This window comes from Geotrypetes seraphini, chromosome 15, assembly GCF_902459505.1.
Source record: "Geotrypetes seraphini chromosome 15, aGeoSer1.1, whole genome shotgun sequence".
Taxonomy (NCBI): Eukaryota; Metazoa; Chordata; class Amphibia; order Gymnophiona; family Dermophiidae; genus Geotrypetes; species Geotrypetes seraphini.
In genome coordinates this window covers 8055586-8075984 of record NC_047098.1, presented here as the reverse complement: position 1 = coordinate 8075984, position 20399 = coordinate 8055586, and the positions used below count along the sequence as shown (strand labels likewise).

Sequence of the window (20399 nt, the reverse complement as noted above, 5' to 3'; positions counted from 1 at the left end):
GAGGACCTTGACTGGATTGTCAATTTTCAAAAAGAGCATTCTAATGCCCATGCAGTTGCTGGAATATCTGGGAGTCTTCTTTGACAAAGCTGTGGTCCGCGTCTTATCTACCGGAAACCTGCAGACAGAAATTGTGTGCCCAGATTTCTTCCCTTATAAAACAGCCAGCTCCTTCGACATTAGGACTGTCTTCAAGTTCTTAGATTTTAAACAATTTTATTGACTGAAAACAGGCGGAACCAGAGAAAAACAGTTGTATACAAAAGACATCAAACAGAGGCGGAATATCTGCTAGAACAAAGCAGAACAGTACAAAATCATATGTCATTTATACCCACCCATGAACCCCAGAAGTCCCAGAAATCTCTTCCAAACCACCCTCCCACCCCCCCTGTTCACCCTACAAATATGAAAAGGGATGCGAAGGTGTTCCCTGGGCTCACAGGAGGTCAGAGACCCCTGTAGCACGAAAAGCCCCCCAATAAAGGACCTGACATGCCAGTCCCAGGAAAAGAACAAAAGATCACACATGGTTCCCCTAGGGTCTGGGTTCTGACCCCAGGGCATTCATCAGGGCTAGATACCCCCTTCCCCCCAAAAAATAAAAACAAATGCAGACCCCCCTCCACTCCACCAGCTCCCCACCCCTAGAGCAGAGAGATGCAAAGAGCCAGAAACGACAAGGGAATGTTATAAATTATTTTATTGTACACCGCTTTGAATTGTGTTGCAACTAAGGCAGTATATCAAGTTTAATAAACTATACTGCAGTCTGTGCTAAAGGGGCTGCTGAAAAGTTCTCAGCCCAACCAACAAAGATGGGGCAATCTCCATCGAGGGCTATACACTTAGTCCAGTGAGTTTCCACTTTTTCATTCTGTATTTTTATGATGTAACAAAAAAAATGGACACTCACAGGACTAAGTGTATAGCCCTCGATGGAGACTACCCCATCTTTGTTGGTTGGGCTGGGAATTTTTCAGCGGCCCCTCGTATACCACAGTCTTCTAAATGTTTCCATTTATCTGTTGCAAGAAAAGGGCTTATTTAATGCATTACCTTGTTTCTTATGTTCATTTGTTTTATTCCTTCCTACATAACTCTTTTATACAGGAAATTTGTACATAGACTCCAGGCAAAACCTTTCTCCTTCAATGATGGGTCCCCCAGGCTATCCTCATATCCCACCACAACTCGGCACCCCTGGACCGACTATTTCAGGTATCTTCCTCCATCTAGCCTCTTGCACTTCATCCCTGTTTTTCTCCATGAAAGTAGAAATATTGATTTTGCTTGAAGAACATGTCTGGTGCGATTAGGAGCTGGCAACTAGATCATAATGTGTAATATATTTTATATGTCACAATTATTTATTTATTTTGTTAGTTATTTAGTCATTTATTTACCCATCTTTCCAAAGGGAGCACAGAACAGGTTACAATAGTACATCCATAGTATGGGTAGGACAAACTTTAGTGTGAAATATAGACTTTACAGCATTTACAGTATAGACATAACATAAAGACTTAAAAATACAGACTTAGTGGACATAGGGTGGATTAAGTTGCAGTATTTTCAGTGTAGATATAACATAGAGGTAAAATAGCTTTTCCTAGCAGGTGGGTGCATCTTTGATTGTTGGACAATGTGGTACTAATTATGTTTATATTTGCAGTGGCATGCGAGTTTTAGTGAGATTTCGTTTGGTGTATTAGGTGGTATCTTTGAGTTCCATCCATCTGGCGTAGATGCGGGTCATTAAGGAGCTGGGTTTGTAAAGAGGAAGGTTTTCACGGCTTTCCTGAAGTTCCAAAGACTGTCTAGTGATCTAATGGATGGGGGGTTGATGTGCCGTAATGAGAATAAGAGCGTCTTCTGGCTGTCTCAGACATGAGTGGCCAGGTGGCAGGATCAGCTGTTTTTCTGTTTGAGATCTCAGTGATCGGTTGGGAACATAAATTTGTAGTTTTGATGCTATGTAGTTTGGTGTCATCTTATGGAAAGTTTTGAAGGCTAACACCAAGGCTTTAAAAGCACATCATTTTTGGATGGGCAGCCAGTGCATGGAAGTTAGTGCAGGGGTGACATGGTTGTGGAAGCCCAGGTTTTTTAGGAGTCAGATAGCGCAGCATCTTATCAAAAGAGGTGCAGACAGCACTTCCTCTGCACATCCAGTTCCCCTCCCAGCACCTGAACATGTCATCAGTCACCCCCTAATCCCCCTCCCAACGCCTCAGCAGGCATCCAGTCTTTCCTGTTCCCTCAACTATTCCCTTCCTCAGAATCCTCCTCCTGAAAAGCAGCCCCACACTACTACTTCCTGACAGCTCAACCCTACTACCCCCACTCCCTGATTCCCCACTACTGGGTGGCAGCTAAGCCCCTCTTTTACTATTTGGGACTGACTGCACCGGGATCAAAGTGACATCCACAACAATGGTCGGAACTGAGACTGATTCTTGGGGGAGGCCAGGATTCTGAGGGGGTGAGGGTATTTGCTCTGTATATCACTGTATGTAACTCTGCTCCATGCACTAAATGCAGGGCATGTCCCTGTGTGTAACTCGAGGCATTTGCACTTATCTTACTTTAATGTTTGTGTGAAACATGCAGTAAGTGCAAAATTGACTACACTTTAGTAAAAGGATCCCTTAATATGTTTCATAACTAGCTTTTAGGAGCTATATATCTTTCCTCAGGTCAAATTTGCTTTGTCTCTGCTCACTTAGTTTTGTCCTCCATTAGGGAGACCCCAGAAGATAATCAAGTAGAGAGGCATAATCGAAAGGGACGTCTAAGTAAGTGGCGCAGTGGTTAGAGCTACAGCCTCAGCACCCTGGGGTTGTGGGTTCAAACCCCGCGCTGCTCCTTGTGACCCTGGGCAAGTCACTCAGTCCTCCATAGCCCCAGGTACGTTAGAAAGACTGTGAGCCCGCCGGGACAGATAGGGAAAATGTTTGAGTACCTGATTGTAAAACCGCTTAGATAACCTTGATAGGCGGTATATAAAGACCTAATAAACTTGAAATCTAAGAAAAAAAAAATCTGAACATTCTTTGCGTCCATATCGCAAGTCGTCCAAAGTTAAAAAGAGCCTAAGACACATTTTTAAAAGATACGTCCAACTTTTTTTACTTTCGAAAATCGTCTAATTATACGTCCTGCCGATCTGATTGTCCAAGCCACTAAATCGTCTATCTTTATACCACATTTCCGTCCAATTTTCCGTCCAAGTCCAAAACGCCTAGAACAAGCCCTGTTGGACGTGGGAGGGGTCTGCAAAGTGATGGACTGCACACCCAGACAGGCCACCTAAATAGTGGGGTACCTTACAGGGCACTGCTGTGAACTTCACAAAAAGGATGCCGTGGCTTCTCCTCCCTACAGCCCCCTTATAGGTCATGATGAGCCCCCCAAACCACCTCCAGAATCCCCTAGATTCACTTATCTACCACCCCAATAGACCTTATGGCTGCAGGAGCTACTTATATGCCAGTACAAAAGAGTTTTGGGGGTGTATAGGGCAGTGCACATGTTTCAGTATCAATGCAGTAATTACAGGGGCTTATAGGCATGGGTCCTCCTCTCCATGGGTCCCTAACCCACCCCCAAGACGACTTAAGCTGCCTCTGGGCTGGACGACTAGGCTTTCCTATGCCAGGCGGCCAGGTGATGATGGTCTGGAGGCTGAAATTTGAAGTTGTGAATAAAATTTTTATGGGGGTGGGGGGGTTGGTGATCACTGGAGTAGTGTGTGGGGGTCTGTGTTATGTGTTTGCACTGCTTATCTGGTGAGTTTAGGTGGGTTTTTGTGACTTAGACCATGTTTTACGTGGTCTAAGTCACAACGTCCTAGGCTCTGTTGTTAAACTTTCGGTTATACATGTTGTACGACTAAGTCTAAGCCAGCCCATGTCCCGCCCAACTCCCGCCCTCGACACACCTCCCGAAACGCCCCATTTAGCTTTGGACATTGAGCGGCACTATGAAGGCCTAGGTCGTTTAGAAATACGTCTAAAACCCGGTTTTATTATTGGCGCTTGGACGTTTTTGAGAAATGTTCGTCCAAGTGCGGACTTAGGCCGGTTTTTGGACGTTTTTCTCTTTCGATTATGAGCCCCGTAGTGTATCAAAAAGTATTATATTTTTAAAAAATGACTTATTTCCCTAAAAAATGGAAAAGCTTAGGCCGGTTTTTGGACGTTTTTCTCTTTCGATTATGAGCCCCGTAGTGTATCAAAAAGTATTATATTTTTAAAAAATGACTTATTTCCCTAAAAAATGGAAAAGCTTAGACCAGTTTTCAGCATGTAAATATATTGCATATTATGGCTGTTTCACCTGACCTGATTTTAAACTTTGATATTGCCTTACGTGTTAAATTTTTTAGTAGGGCATCATGGAGCGATGAGCCAGCAGCACATGATGCCATCACCAAACTTCCATATACGCCCTCCACTTCCTCCTGAAGAAATTGAAGATGACTTTAACTGGGATTCTATTGTGTAAGTCTTTCCAAGAAGGTGAAGAAGAGGGAAAAAAGAGAGAAGACAGATTCTGTCTTATTTCTCCTATTTTGAAAGGAAGCAAGTGAATTGGGTAAATAAGAGTGAAGATGTCAATTAACTCTAAAACTATTCTGACAATTGACTTTGAAGACAATCAGATTATTTAGCCAGGAGAGCTTAAATTATCGCTTTTACTTGACCTGGGGCAAGTAATATTTGTCTCCTCTGTAAGCTGCCGTAGCTCATAATTGTTGTGTGATTTGGACAGCTTTATAGCATACATATGTGTGTTGACTGGTGTTGACCGCAAGTGCCAGACTGCCTCCTGGACAGAGCCCTTGTTGCCTCAGGCAGTTGCAATGTGTGTTTTAAATCTGAAATCTTTTCTATCAGTTGCATTGTAATGTATCAGGAAAAGGAAACATCGGGGAGTCCATGCTCATTCTCATGTTGTTGTTGTATTATAGCAAGGGATGGGCAGAATTTAATTTGTGTTCAGTCCCTTTCTGGTCATAGGTTTGCTATCGAAGGGGCAGTGCCCACTGTAATAGTTCTTACCCATCCACTACTTATGCTGTTTGTCTTCTAAAGCTTTTACTGATAGGACATACCTTTTTTCCAAGAAATTTCTACTTGTGCTGTAATAAGTACTTGTAGCTAAAATGCTAAAATATTCATTCTTTTTCTACATTCATAAAGTTGGTGAATTCAGTAGCTTATTCCAGTTATTTTGAATTATTAACTGGGTATAATATGAATTGCAGTTTTGCAATATAAAGTGATGTTGCTGAGCAATTGGTGTATAGCAGTACAAATGACAAAAATCTTACCCATGGATTGTCAAGGTATTGTTGATTTCACGTGTCCTATGTTTTTAAGATTGTAAGATTATATGTCACGTTTTGAATTTATTGCTGTATTTGCTGTATAAATGATTTGATCTCTTAGAAGCTGTGCAAAGTTGGAGCTTGAAAACCAATGATTGTATACTTCCACCTGCTAATGTATTTATAATAAAGTAAACTCACTATTTATTCATACTTTCTGTGAATATTAGGCTCAAGCTAAGTTCCTAAAGTCAAAGTGAAGGCATTTAAAAAAAAACAAAATTTTCTTTTTCTTTTGAGTTCGTACAGTTCTCATTCAATGTGCATAGTCGGATCTCTGGGACTTGCACAAAACAAGTCTGCTTAAAAGACAATCAGAAAAGACAATCTACTAATTACTGTGTTGCCATTAGCGACTTAAATCTTTGTTTTCAGCTTTCTCATTCTTACCACACCGAAACAATTTATTTTTCGTATCACCTAGTGGTATATATTTAAATCATATACCCTCCTCCTCTTTTACAAGGCTGCACATCAGCCACATTGAAGCCTATTAATTCCCAATGGACTTTGTGCGATTACCGCGGGCCACCACGGTAATCAGCTTAGTAAAAGGAGGGGGAAGTGTGGCAAAATAAAGAATGCATGCTGTTAACAGATATCCCCAACAACATTAGTATTTCATTACACTGAAACCTATGTATAACCATAGACGACTTACCGTCTATCATGTGCAATTACTCTCCAGAAATGCATCGTTGCATGTAATGCTCCAACATGTTCAGCTGGTCAAGCTCCTTAAAATGTACATATTTTTTAAAATTTGCATACTAGTTTTTACACATAAAATAGTTCATGTTTAACTTATTTGCCCTTTTGAGGGCAAAGAACTGCAAATAAAGCTGAATTCTGTTAAGTAGAGAAAGCATTTGATCTACATCAATAACGTTTCTTTTATGGAATACAAATGGCTGAAATTAAGCCTCTTAGTGCCATAGTCATATGTGACACGTCACAAGGTTTCTGTTTTCTCCAGCTCTCACTAATTTCTGTTGATATGTGTTGAGGGGGTTTCTGTGCATACCATTTGTCTCATATTAGAAAGAAATGGTCTAGTCCAAAATGATATCACAAATTTCAAGTGGTTACAGGAATACACAAACTACAAATCTCACAACAGACCAGCCCATTTGTGATCTAAATACTGTACCTGGAGCAAATCAAATTATATTATGAATCCGGTTCAGGATAAGTAAATGGCTAGATGAATTTCAACTTGTAAGTATTAATATCTACTGTATCTAAAAACTAATAATCAGTAGTCCCTCTGTCTTTTGCTAGCAGCAGATCCAAAAGGGACCTTAGCCAAGAAGTGAGATTTTAGATTGTGAGTGGACCCTGTATCAGGATTAAATGGTGTGCCACAGGGATGTCAAAACTGTAAACACACATGAAATGATTTTGCTTATAATGAAGGCTGTGCATACAAATTAATTGTATTATTATTCATTAACTGAATTGGATTTACAGACATCCACATTTTCAGTCAATGGGAAGGCACAAGATGAACTACAGAACTGAAATAAATTAAAATACAACAGTCAAATATAAAAATATCCATAACAGCCATGTTTTCAAATGGTGGCAGAACCTAGATTAAATTTGCACATTCTTTAAATTTTTCAGTACAGTATTCTAGTATAGAATCACTCTGGAAAATCCTTATGTTGCATCTTAGGGGTCCTTTTACTAAGGCTTGCTAAATATTAGCGTGCGTTAAACGCTAATGCATCCATTATATTATATGGGCGCGATAGCATTTAGCGCGCGCTGAAACAGCTAGTGTGCCTTAATAAAAGAGGGGGGGGTTAATTGAACAAAATTCCTTAGGTCCAACTAGAGCAAAATTATTTCCCTATTTGGGCTGGATATTCTGAGACTCTGTTGGAGTTTGACACCCTGTTGTGCTGTTTCCCAGCATTCTGAAAGTGACAGATTTAAACAGCAGTGTGCACTTTAAGTCATTTCAGATAACTAACAATGCAGCTTAAAGATGAATTTGTGACGCTTAGATGTAAATGTAATGTTGCACTTATTTTTAGTATTGCAAAATGTGGACTAGGTTGAGGTTTTGTTGCCCAACTCCATTTCAAATTTCTTTGCCTATTTTACTGTACTAATTTATAATACTGTATTTGGTATGTATGTGTGAAAATATTTTGGATTTAAGCTTTCAATTGAAAAAGTATTACGTTTGTCTGTTTTCCCATGAATCATAGAAAGTATTTTACTCCCCACCCCCTTTAAAAAAAAAGATCATTGTTAATATAGTCCCAGTTTTTCCCTGATGCAGTCATCTTCTGACTGATTTCCTTTCCACAGTGCTAACAATGTGGCTATTTCAAAGAATATTAATATATTCCCAGAACTAACCGTAAGGAGATCTGTCCAGCATCAACGTAATTCTGGCATTTGTGGTATATAGTTTATTCTGTGTCAATGTGTTTAATGTTTTTCTGTAAATACTTGTCTTTAAAAATGTCCACTTCAGGGGTGGGAGGGGAACAGAAAGGGAGGGGGGGCTATTTCAAAGGAATAGAATATTTTGATATTGTTCATTCAGAGGGTGATATATGTGTATATATCTATATTGTATATACGTGATGAAACTGCATTGGCTTTTTGTGCGACACTACCTTTTACCTGTACTGCTGTTCTACAGTCAGTGTTTTAATGTTTATACGTTTTTGTTATTGCACGGTTTACTATTTTCGCTCTATGATGAACGGCACAGATATTTGTAACAGTTTAGTGCTGTAAAAATATTCCAAGTGTCATTAGGATTGTTGCTGCCAGACCCTGATATGCATGAATGGCACTTAAAAATAAAGAGAACATGTTAACTTCATTCAATATTTTAAGAATTAATTTTTCCTTTTCTTAAATAAGAAACATAAGTTTGAATACATGTAAGTAAGAGAAGTGTGAACTGTCACTCTCCTGTGGAAGAGCACCATGCCATAGATCCATGACCTTGTTCACTTTGTGGTTTTAATCCAATTGATTGTGTTGCTCTTTCATTTACATGTAAGGTTTTAAAGTGCCTTTAAAAAAAAAAAAAGCTGTGACCTTTTGAAATCCAGTGTTAGCATGGGGAAGGTATTAGGACCATTAATGTTCTGGTTCCCATCCTTGTAAGCCTGTATTTATCTGTTGACGTGCATTGTCAGTAAATGTTTCTTTTAAGAAAAACATGCAAAAATGTACAATTAGCACCTAACACTAGGTCTTTTGTTTTGCTGAGCAAAAAACAAAACACAAACTGCAGACTATGTACAGGATGCAGGCAATGTTTCTCTGAGCCAAAGTGTAAATCCTGTTTAAAACGGCAGTTTCCAAACTTTTCCTCTTTATCAATTCACCAAATCAACTCATATATAACTTCCACAAGTGATCAAGAACCGGTGTTATAGTGAGCTTAACTATGCATACGTCAATGCTCAGGTTTCCAGGGATTTTCAGACTAAGGGGACAGAAATCATCATGTATATAAAAGCTGTTGGCTTCATATACATACATAAAATACATTACATAGATGGAATAAGTAAAAAGAAAAAAAGTCGTCAAAACGTCATAAATGCTAGGTTGGGATTAATGAGAATTTTACCACCATGACTTATGCTACTCGGGTGGCTGTCTGAAAATCCCTGGATACCTGAGCATTGACGTATGCATAGTTAAGCTCACTATAACACCGGTTCTTTATCACTTGTGGAAGTTATATATGAGTTTAAAAGGCAGCACATGGAACAAAATAATAATCAACAGCTGGACTAGATTGACTCTTTAAAGGATGGTGGTGACATTTTGGCCTCTGTTATAAGCAAGAGGGTTTCAATATGTAAATGAGCTCACGAAATCTAATCTTACTGTTGTCATTCCTAACAGATTTTCACTAAAATGAAAAAGAAGAAACTTGCTCTTAAGAAAACTTATTGGTCAAGGGTACCCAGCTAATCTACTAGTGTAAGTTTAGTTAAAAGCTTATCTAGCTAAACATATATGTAACAATCACATGTTGACTAATTTCTGCTTTTGGCTAATCCTTTGAAGTGGAAGCTGTTATGAAAATTGTATCACAACATACAGTATATTTATCACTTTTCAATTTTTCTGGTAGACCATTAAGAGTATTTATTATTCTAGTAGATATATTGGATTTAGCAAGTGTTTTAGCCAAAAAACTACTGCATCCTAGATTTTCCTCTTTCTGTTTCTACCTCAAATTTAATCTTATGGGCATATTCTATAGGTTTATAGCATTTATGTACTGGTAAATGAAAGAGCGATAGAGAGAAAATGCCACATTTTAGCCACAAGCCATTGTTGAAAATTGTAATGGCATCAACAGATCCCAAGGACAGAACTCTTTGGTTGTAGTCCTCTAGAACGTTTTCTATACTCTTACTAAGCATGTATGGGACAGTATACATCACCGTTTGATATCCATTCAGCCCACAGTTCTCTATCCCTTTAAAGCTGATTCTGACTCTCCCCAACTCTCTCCAGCATCAAATCATTTGTATTGGTGGACCCTGGAAGTACATTGTCCATTGCCAGTACATCAGTGAAACAGCATTAGCCAACACCAGTAGAAATCATGGGCATAGGAGTATTTCTCTCTCCTGTTTAATGTATGCAAAGGGGCCTGCAGAATCAGCTCCACCATCTGAAAAAATGGATATTGAGCTCTTGAGTCGAGACCAATAAACACTGACCACTCCCCATCCATGCATAATGCCAGGAAGAGGAAGGTCCTGGCAGCTGCTATGCATCCTTATAAGGAAGTGTATTGGCACTTTATACTGATCAAATCTCTGACACAATACTAATGTAATGTAATGTAATGTAATTTATTTCTTATATACCGCTAATCCGTTAGGTTCTAAGCGGTTTACAGAAAATATACATTAGGGTGCATTAAAATTATAAGTAAGATAGGTACTTAGAAATTCCCTTACTGTCCCGAAGGCTCACAATCTAACTAAAGTACCTTGAGAGTAATAAAGAAGAGAAAAATAGAGATAGAGGAAAAGATAAGAAAATAAACATTCTGACAAGACTACGATCTAAAGGACTTTGGAAGGTTGAAGAGAGGAGAGATAGGAATAGATGCAGAAGGGAGGAACCGTTGAACAATAGAATTCTGGTTTCTCTCAACTTAATGGTTTCCTCAGGGAGTTCTCTAAAGTGCAGAGGAAAAATTAGAAATGAGCCTAGACCTAGTGCTAATAACATACATGTAACTTCAACTATATTCAATTACATTAAATATTTTCAACAAATTTTTGTCTTCATGGGAAGAATGACCTTGGTAACCATATGAATTCAAGTATTAGCAGGTACTGTTATTCATTGGTCCGTAAACCCCACACACATTTTTTAATGGTGCTGCTTGGGCAATGTGAAAAATGATAGGACTGTGCAAATGTCTTTAAAACTCTCCACACAAATCACAAAATAATCCACTTATCTTTGTGATCTGTTGGGACTTTAGAGACTTGTACCAACAAAAGTTCAGGCTGCCCCTCCTTATTAAATGGAGTGTGCTAGAAAGAGGTTATTTTAATTCAATCAAGTACAAAGACATCTGTATGAGTAGAAAGGTACATTTCATTATTATTTGTATACCACATAACCTTGTTTTAGTTCTGTGCAGTTCACAGCTTAAGAATCTGAGACAATCTCAGGAGGTACAACAGAATAACAGATTGTTATATTACAAAAATGTATCGAATAGATAAGTGTTCAAGAGTTTTCTGAAATGTTTATACGATACAGCATTGGATATTAACTGACTAAATTCCTTATCTTTGACTGCTGCCTGAAACGAAAGTAACCTATCAAAGTAATTTTTATATCGACATTCCTTGACAGAAGGGAAAATGAAATATGTTATGAGGCATTGAGATCGTTTTGATAAAGCCAGTTCAAAGTGAATCTTTAAATAATTTGCAGTAAGGCCAAACAACACCTTATAACAGGGGTGTTCAACCTGCGGCCCAAGGGCTGCATGTGGCCCCATGAAGTATTTTGTGCGGCCCCGGTCAAGGGTAATGGAGTGTTTTCCTCTGCTGTCGCCGAGTGTTTACCGTCTTGCCTGCTCCCTCCTCTGTCTTGTTTGTGCGACCCCAGAAACATTTTTTTCAGCCAATGCGGCCCAGGGAAGCCAAAAGGTTGGACACCCCTGCCTTATAACATCATAATCATAATTTGAAAACAACCCTGGCTTCAGTCGGAAGCCAGTGCAGTTTCCGATGAAAAGGAGTGACATGATCTGATTTTTTTCAGATTGAAAATTAACCTGACAGCTGTATTCTGAATCAATTTCAATCTATGCAAATTACTCTTAAGACCAGCATAATAGACAATATTGCAGTAGTCAGGGGAACTGAGAAGCAGGGACTGCACCAGTAATCTGAAGGCAAAATGATCAAAGTAAGTGCGTATGGAATGCAGCTTCCAAAGTGTGTAAAAGCATTTCCGAACTGATTAGTGTATTCTTTTATAGATAGATCTTGATCTAAAGCAGTGGTCTCAAACTCAAAGCCTTTGCAGGGCCACATTTTGGATTTGTGGGTACTTGGAGGGCCTCAGAAAAAATAGTTGATGTCTTATTAAAGAACTGACAATTTGCATGAGGTAAAACTCTTTATAGTTTATAAATCTTTTCTTTTGGCTAAATCTTAATAATAATATTGTAATTTATAGCTAAAGAGGCATATGATCATGAAACTGTTTTATTTTACTTTTGTGATTATGATAAAAATACCGAGGGCCTCAAAATATTACCTGGTGGGCTGCATGTGGTCCCCGGGCCGCGAGTTTGAGACCACTGATCTAAAGTAATTCCTAAGATCTTGATCGTTGAACTTAACGGATACAAAATTCCAGCTAACAGTACACTTTGATCACATGTCTTTTTACAAGGAGTTACATTTAAAAAAATTTGTTTTATCCTTATTGAGTTTTAAGGATCCTTTTAAGGTGAGCTAGTGTTTTTAGCGCGTGCTAACCCTGCACAACACGCCAAAAACTAATGCCAGCTCAATGGTGTCATTAGCATCTAGCGCGTGCTAAAAACGCTAGCGCACCTTAGTAAAAGGAGCCCTTAGTTTAAATTCCTGCAACTATCTTGACAGCCTTCTTAAATGCCTAATGTGATTTGTACTGTTTAGTATGGTAGCTTACTATATAGGTTTGGAATTTAAAGGGCCTGATAGTAGAGATGTTGCTGTTACTGAGGTGAATTTCTATATTGTGTAAATTAAACTTCACCTATGAAGTTATAATTGTGTACGAGCTGCCCCTGTCATGTAGGTTTGTAATAGGGCTTCAAGAATGGATGTTTACCCTGTGTACTTAATAATCCTTTCACTAGCCCTACTAAATGCTAAAGGGTTGATATTTGACCAAAATAACAAGTTGAGTTAAATGTTAGTACCTGTGTTTAAATTCATATATTTAGCATTGCCAGCACGGTGACCACACTTATTCAGATAATCCAGATCACTTTTTATGTGGATACCGTCAGGCCATTTAATATTTTTAATAATCTGATGTCGGTATATTTTTCAAAAAATATGTCATTATCTCTGTGAAAAAGTGACTGAAGTCACCAGCAAAAAAAGTGAAGTTTTAAAGAATTGTTAGAGCAAATGATTTGTAATACAACAACTTTCCAAACCTTGTCCTTGTATGTGAAAAAATAAAAAAATTACAGAAGTTTAAACATAACTTTTTCAGAGTGCTTATGGACCCATGACGTGAAAGAAATCAGCCATTTTTTGTACAATCCCACTCTATTCCTGAACAAGTGTGTAATCAGTTCTGTCTCACGAGATGGGATAAATAACCCACTAGTTCAGAAATAAAGTGTGGATTTACAAGACAGAAGCTTAGCAAAGGTAAGAACCTAATTTTTCCTGATCAACATTCTGGATCCGCTACTTAAGTTACCTTTTCCCAGAGACAGTAAAATATAGATTCACCGGCAGTTGTTAACCCCCAGTTTCTCTACTTGGTGCTCAGAGGAAATGTGCATGCAAATTAATTGAATAATGAGCTGAGAACCATCAATAATTGGGTGCAGTATGCTAACTCCTATAGCGCATAACTCAAAAAAGGATATGGCCATGGGAGGGGTATAAGCATGTCGGGGACATCCCATTTAGTTGAGCATATAGTTACAGAATACTGGGTCAATATGCCCCACTTGGGCGCCAGCATTTATACCAGGTTTCAGCAGCCATAATTCTGGTACTTAAAGTTTTGGGCATGGCACTCGGCATCATGAAATGTTTCTTCATGGAGTGCAGACATTGAACAACCTCTTGGCAGTGACATGGAGGCAGAAAGATGTAACTGAATTCAAAAAATCTCAGAGGATCCCTAGTTGACGGGAGAAAGCAGAGGCTAGATGGACCTAAAGGTTCCTATATGTCATTGTATTTTGGGTTCTTGCTGATGATTTCTGCTGTATGCACAGAAAGTCATTTAGTGGTTGTATCTATCATAAATGAATTCAGTGGTGATTTTTTATATTCACTTTATTTCCCTTAAAATGATTTAGAGATTGTTTGGAGGTCGTCTTCACATGTTATCCTAGTAATTGCCTGGTTCACAATTAAAGTAAATTTTGTTCCTAAAAGAAGAAAAACACAAAGTTAACAAAGCCTTCAGGTATGGTAGATCTTATCCTGTGCTATGTATTAGGGATGAGTAGCCTCAACATTTTTATTTTGTTTCTCATGTAATGTATAGCATTGTTCATTTTGGGGCCCTCTTACTAAGCTGCATTAGGTACTAACGAATGCCTAATGCAGCTTAAAGGACTCATCGTGGGACTTACTCATGCAGCCTGCGGTAAGTTTGACATCTGTATCCTTAAACTGCATGCAAATAATTTTTTCTATGGAGTGGGCATGCCTGCACTAATCAGCTCATCAACATTACTAACTGATTAGCACAAGATCAATGAGTGAGCCCTCAACACCTACAAAATAGGTGATGGCAATTGCTCGCGTGCTAATTTTTGTTAATGGCTGTGCACTTTTGGCAACATTAATGCATGGCCATTAATTGAGAAAATACAGTAGAAAGTTGGCCATTTTTTGACCACAGGAAAAATGACCTTCACATGTAGGAAAAACCTGTGTAAGAGTTCGCTAAGGCCAACTTTTCTGGCAGTTTGGTAGAGTCCTTTGTTTTAGAAACATGACCACAGATAAAGGCTAATATGGCCCATCTAATATGCCCATCCACAGTAACCATTATCTCTTCCTCTCTCTTAAGAGATCCCATGTGCCTATCCCAGGCTTTCTTGAATTCAGACATAGTCTCTGTCTCCACCACCTCTTCTGGGAGACCCTTTCTGTAAAAAAGTATTTCCTTAGATTACTCCTGAGCCTATCACCTCTTAACTTCATCCTATGCCCTCTCATTCCAGAGCTTCCTTTCAAATAGATGGTGGATAAAGGCCAAATGTGGAAGACACTAGACTCGTACACATTTATGCCACTTGGGTATTTAAACTTCTCTATCATATCTCCCGTCTTTCCTCCAAAGTACACATATTGAGATCTTTAAGTCTGTCCCCATACTCCTTATGATAAAGACCACGTACCATTTTAGTAGCCTTCCTCTGCACAGACTCCATCCTTTTTATATCTTTTTGAAGGTGTTGCCTCCAGAATTGTACACAGTATTCTAAATGAGGTCTCACCGGAGTCTTCTATAGGAGCATCAATATCTCTTTTTTCCTACTGGCCATACCTCTTCCTTTGCATCATAGTTTTCGCTGTCACCTTTTCAGCCTGTTTGGCTACCTTAAGATCATCACATACAATCGCACCCAAGTCAGGTTCTTCTGGCGTGCACATAAGTTCTTCACCTCCTAAACTGTACCATTCCTTCAGGTTTTTGCAGCCCAAATGCATGACCTTGCATTTCTTAGCATTAATAGTCTTCATATTCGTTTAGGGGAAAAATGTCATTAAGAGTGTTCTCTTTACAAATATTGTGCACTTTTAGTGACTTGTTTTTGTTTAATGACATGGGTGTTTTGCTGACATTTCATATGTTCTTGTATTAGATGTTACCAAATTTTATGTTTAGTGGCAGCAGTTACTGATTTATTTTTCTTTTTTCCAGTGTTTTGCCCCTGTGTGTTAAGTATTTTTTCAACATACATATTCTCAACTTTTAAAATAAACCTAATATAGTTGTCTATTCTCTTGGCAATATTATTACCTTTAGCAAGAATACAGGGACTTTTAAGTGTTGAAAAGAAACCATTGCGTAACCTGGGCTTTTTCCAATTATTTCGAAAACATCTGAAAGCGTAGCTGTTTTCAAAATGTAAATTAAGCAGCTCTGTTATTGAGAAAGACACGGGAGAAGTCACTGCTTGCCCTATATCAGTAGCATGGAATATTGCTACACCTTGGGTTTTGGCCAGGTACTAATGACCTGGATTGGCCACCGTGAGAACGGGCTACTGGGCTTGATGGACCATTGGTCTGACCCAGTAAGGCTATTAAGTTCTTATGTAATCACTAATTCTTATTATATTTTCCTCTCTTAAAACTCTTCTAAACCGTGCCAAGCTCTATCCTTGTAGAGAAGATGCTTAAGATATAGTTTAGAAACTGCAAATTAAACTTTAAAATACAAAATCTAATAGCCACCATTAACCCTTTACTTGGCAGATGATGGAACAGCTGCTTTACTTAACTTGATGTTGAACGAGAGCAACAGTGCCAAGTAAATGGGCATTTGGAGACTTAGATGTCCCATAAGAGTCATAGAAGACAAATGATGCTTCTGAGCAACAATGCCAAATAAAGGGTTAAAGGGAAACAAATACTATGGTCAATATTTCAACTCTTGGTCTTTCCTGAGGTTCCCACTCCATGCTTCCTTCAGCTACCCTCCGTGGCCACAATTACCCCCACCCCCAAGCCAACAGCAAAAGATATACTGAAATACATGTCGTCCCCTGCTGCTGTGGGCCCACTCTTGCAGAATAACCCACAAAATCTCATAGCTCATAATGAGACTGTTTCCCTAGCAGCAGTAGATGATATATATTTCAATATATCTCTTGCCTGTTACCATGGGTAAGTGGCAGATTTTGCACAGTGGATCAGGCAGGATTTCTGGTACCCTGTTCTGATGCAGTATTCTAAAGTTTTTACTTATGGGTGCCGTGGCATGCAAGACTTAAGGCAGCTGCCCCATTTGACCATGGAAAATCTGCAGCAACTCTTTCCCTCCTTTGACCCTGCATCCAGCTGCAGCATCTTGTTCCTCAGTTCTCCATCTCCTTTATCTTCTCCAGCATTTTCCCATCCCACTCTCTCCTTTCCTACATTCAGCACTCCTTCCTCTTCTCCATCCCTGCTTTCTAATTCCTAGTTACCATTTCTACAGCATATTAAAGGTATGCAACACTGTACACAAATATATTGGTGCTTTCATGTGTTAAACACCTCTATCCCGTACCTTCCTTTATCCAGAACCATCTCCCTTTACCCATTATACTTTTCTGCATCTTTCTCCCTCTCCCTCAGTCAACATTTCACCCTCTCTCTTCCTTCCCTTCAGCCCAGCATCTCTTTCTCTTGCATCTAGATCACTGCTTCCTTGAGCCAAACAAGGGTTCAGACGAATGTATGGCCTCATCTCCTGGAAGCCAGATATTTAACTTGCCATATGACCTAGTGGAGCAGGGGTGCAGTAAAAACAGACCACAAAATGAGTCACTTAGCAGACTGCAGAGAGGGTAGACATGGGCCGCTGTGCTGGCATGCATGCATGGGTCTGACACACTGAGCAGGCAAAGAGGCAGTTCTGTCTTCAGGTCCAGCTGCTACAGCCTTTGGTCCTCCTTCCTTTCTTCGAGTCTTATCAAAAGGTCTATGCTCACTGGTTTGGCCTGGGAGTCAGAAAAACAGCATGTCTTCACAGCAAAGGGCTAGTGGCAGCTCTAGCAGCAGTGAGTTTGCTTGCTTTGAAGGTTCAGCATGTGCATAGCAATGAACTCCAGCAAGTGCCACACAGACAGGTTCAACTCCATAGGTCATTGATAGGCAATCTCGGTTCTCAAGGGCTGCAACCCAATGAATATACATGAGTTCTATTTGCATGCCTGCCTCCATTATATGTAAATAGATTTAATGCATATTTATTGGGGAAATCCCGAAAGCCCTCGAGGACTGATGTTGCCTACCCCTGCCATAGGCTATCTTTTATATTGCACAAGTTCAAACCAAGCAGAGGCACAGACTTGAGGCTGAGCTCAGTGGCCTAATACCCAGTATAGCCCCTTAATTGTCCTAGGGCCAAGCTTTACCTATGGAAATAGGAGGGAGGAGAGCAGCTAACGGGGAGACTTTTTTTTGGGGGGGGAAGATACAGCTCGAAAATTATGACAAATTTTGCAGCTTTTGTGAGGCAAAGGCATGCCCTTATAATTTTCCAGTAAAACTGTCTACAGGCTAAAAAAGATTGATATACTGAAAAGTGGGGATAATGGACTAACATAAGGGGAAAAAAAATAAATGACTGGATGACTTACATGCTTCAGGCTCTCACGCTGAGTACTGGAAGGTGACTGCTTTCTCCAGGCTCTCATGGCATGATCGAGTGCAACAGGGCTTGCTCCATCGTAGGGGAGACGGTCTGCAGAGTACCTTTGGGGCTGGCAATAGTAATCGCTGGGGGAGACCATCAAACCATTGATTCTGAGATGCTGTAGTGAGTTGTGAAGGTGGAAGTGGTGACTGGGTTTGGGATATCTCAGTAGGCTCTTGACTGCTCTGTTCAGTGGAATCACAATTAGTGTTCCTGTAAAACAGAAACATAAATATTTTCATGGCTTCATCCTTCTAATTATAGATGCCTATAAAATTAAAAAAAACACTTCGATGGCTTCAATACTGGAGGGGCAATAGATGGCAAGTGTTGCTGCCAATAAATTGATTTGATACCCTCTTGCAGTACCCCAGCCTGATCCAGCTAGAAATGCATGAAGATTGACCCACACAGACTAAAAGGAGGTAAACCTCACAGTGGCAGAGAGAGATGGAGATATTGGCCCTGCACCATGAGAATCAGAAGAAGGACATTTCAACAGAATCTGCTTGTGCATCAAAGGAAGGAGGGGGCAGCATCAGATGTGGCTGAATAATTTCTGGGGGCAGCTGCAACTTCAGAAGTAGGAAGGGTGGGGTTGAGTTCATCTTTGGGAAGGAAGTAGGGGAGTGTCAGAGGGGAGCGCTGCTGCTTGCCAGTGAAGAGCTAGAGATACAGTGTTGGGAAATTGAAGACGTGCGGCCGGGGAGGAGTGGGAAGTGTTGAGATCTGAGAAGAGAAAAGGGGAGATGGTTTGAAAGTGCTGGGTTCAAGTTTATTAGGATTTTATATACCGCCTATCAAGATTATCTAAGCGTTTTTTTACAATCAGGTACTCAAGCATGTTCAGTTCTCTAAAGGGGGTGGGAGAGTACTGAGGTCTGACTTGAACAGGGAAACAAGGAGGAATTGTGCGAACCCATGGGAGGGAGAGTTGGGGATATGAAAGAAGGAAAGTCCACGTTCATCCCCCATCTCTATTAATCAACAGGAGTCTTAGAACAGCCGAAACTCAAAAGTTCCCAGATATGCTACTTTTTTCAGTTGACTTTTTATCTGTTTCTACTCTAATTCCTTATTCTAAATTTGGTGAGGATACATCCATGTTCATGTTTACATTTCTGAAGGAATATGAAGCAGTCGCACTTGTTTTGTTTTCTCAGTTGGCAGTCTACTGGTGTTCTAGGCAGAGTACCTTCGTTGTGGATAGCCTGAAAATCCAGCTAACTGGGTTGAGAAGCACTGTTTTAGGGTTTGATATAATATTTGCAGAGCTAGGTTGTTGTAGTTTGGACCCTGGGAGTTAGTGCTGTTATGGTATGGCAGGTTTGCTACACAAGTTCTGAGAGTTTTTGACAGAGTTGCATTTTATGTCACTGCATGCCTAGTAGTGAAGCAGAATTCACTTCTAGTCTTCAGTGGCCACCAATGGGACAGATTTTCAGGAAATCCCCAATGAATAAGCATGAGAGAGATTTAGATGTAATAGAGCAGTGATCTCAAATTCCAACCCTTTGCAGGGCCACATTTTGGATTTTTAGGTACTTGAAGGGCCTCGGGAAAAAAAATAGTTAATGTTTTATTAAAGAAATGACCATTTTGCATGACGTAAAACTCTTTATAGTTTATAAATCTTTCCATTTGGCCAAGTCTTAATAATAATATTGTCATTTATAGCTAAAGAGACATATGATCAAGAAACTTATTTTACTTTTGTGATTATAATAAACATACCGAGGGCCTCAAAATAGTACCTAGCGGGCCACGAGTTTGAAACCACTGTAGTAGGCATATAAGTCTCTCGTATACATATTTATTAAAGACTTACTTGACTGCTGAAAGTGAACACAGACAGTGGAAGGTATCTGTGCTGCTGTTTAATTCAGTGTTTCCCAACCCTCTCATGGAGGAACACCTAGTCAAGGTTTTCAGAATTTCCACAATGCATATGCATGAGACAGATTTGCATATACTGAGTCCCTAGTATATGCAAATCTATCCCATACATACTCATTAGGTAGCAAATCCCAAACACCTGACTGCAGTGGCATAGCAAGGGTGGGAGGCTCCCCCGCCCTCTTCATCCCCCCCTTCCCCGCCGCCTTGCGTGCTCCTCTTTCCCCCATACCCTTTTAGCTCCCTTGCATAAGCAGCAGCTCTAACTTACTGGCCGCATCAGCTCTCCCTCTGACGTTGCTTCCTAGTTGCGGGACCCAGAAGTAATGCCAATGAAGAGGTAGAGTGTCGGGGAATTGAAGATGCGGCGGGGGAGGAGCGGGAGGGCAAAGAGGAGGAGAGGTTCTGGTGCCCACACCAAGACAGCGCCCGGGGAGGACTCCTCCCCCCCCCCACTACGCCACTGCCTGAC

At 40.0% G+C, this 20399-nt stretch overlaps 2 protein-coding genes across 12 annotated transcripts in view; both read left to right on the top strand.

Annotated features, from left to right (window-relative positions):
• FOXJ3 (forkhead box J3) overlaps positions 1–8243 on the top strand; it is an 89822-nt gene extending 81579 nt beyond the window's left edge. For 5 of the 7 annotated variants that reach the window (XM_033921328.1, XM_033921329.1, XM_033921325.1 and 2 more), the window contains 2 exons: positions 1114–1221; positions 4391–8243. In XM_033921328.1, the coding sequence (XP_033777219.1) occupies positions 1114–1221; positions 4391–4509 (227 nt within the window). In that variant the 3' untranslated portion in view covers positions 4510–8243. The remainder of the gene's footprint in view (positions 1–1113; positions 1222–4390) is intronic. The other 2 variants (XM_033921330.1, XM_033921327.1) reach the window with 1 other exon arrangement.
• A 911-nt stretch (positions 8244–9154) lies between these two features.
• The window catches only part of CTRC (chymotrypsin C), a 55274-nt gene continuing 44029 nt past the window's right edge, over positions 9155–20399 (top strand). For 2 of the 5 annotated variants that reach the window (XM_033922124.1, XM_033922121.1), the window contains exons 1-4: positions 9156–9361; positions 11687–11833; positions 13142–13302; positions 14159–14260. The gene's annotated coding sequence lies outside the window, so the exon portion shown is untranslated. Of the gene's footprint in view, positions 9362–11686; positions 11834–13141; positions 13303–14158; positions 14261–20399 lie in introns of all 5 variants that reach the window. The other 3 variants (XM_033922122.1, XM_033922126.1, XM_033922123.1) reach the window with 3 other exon arrangements.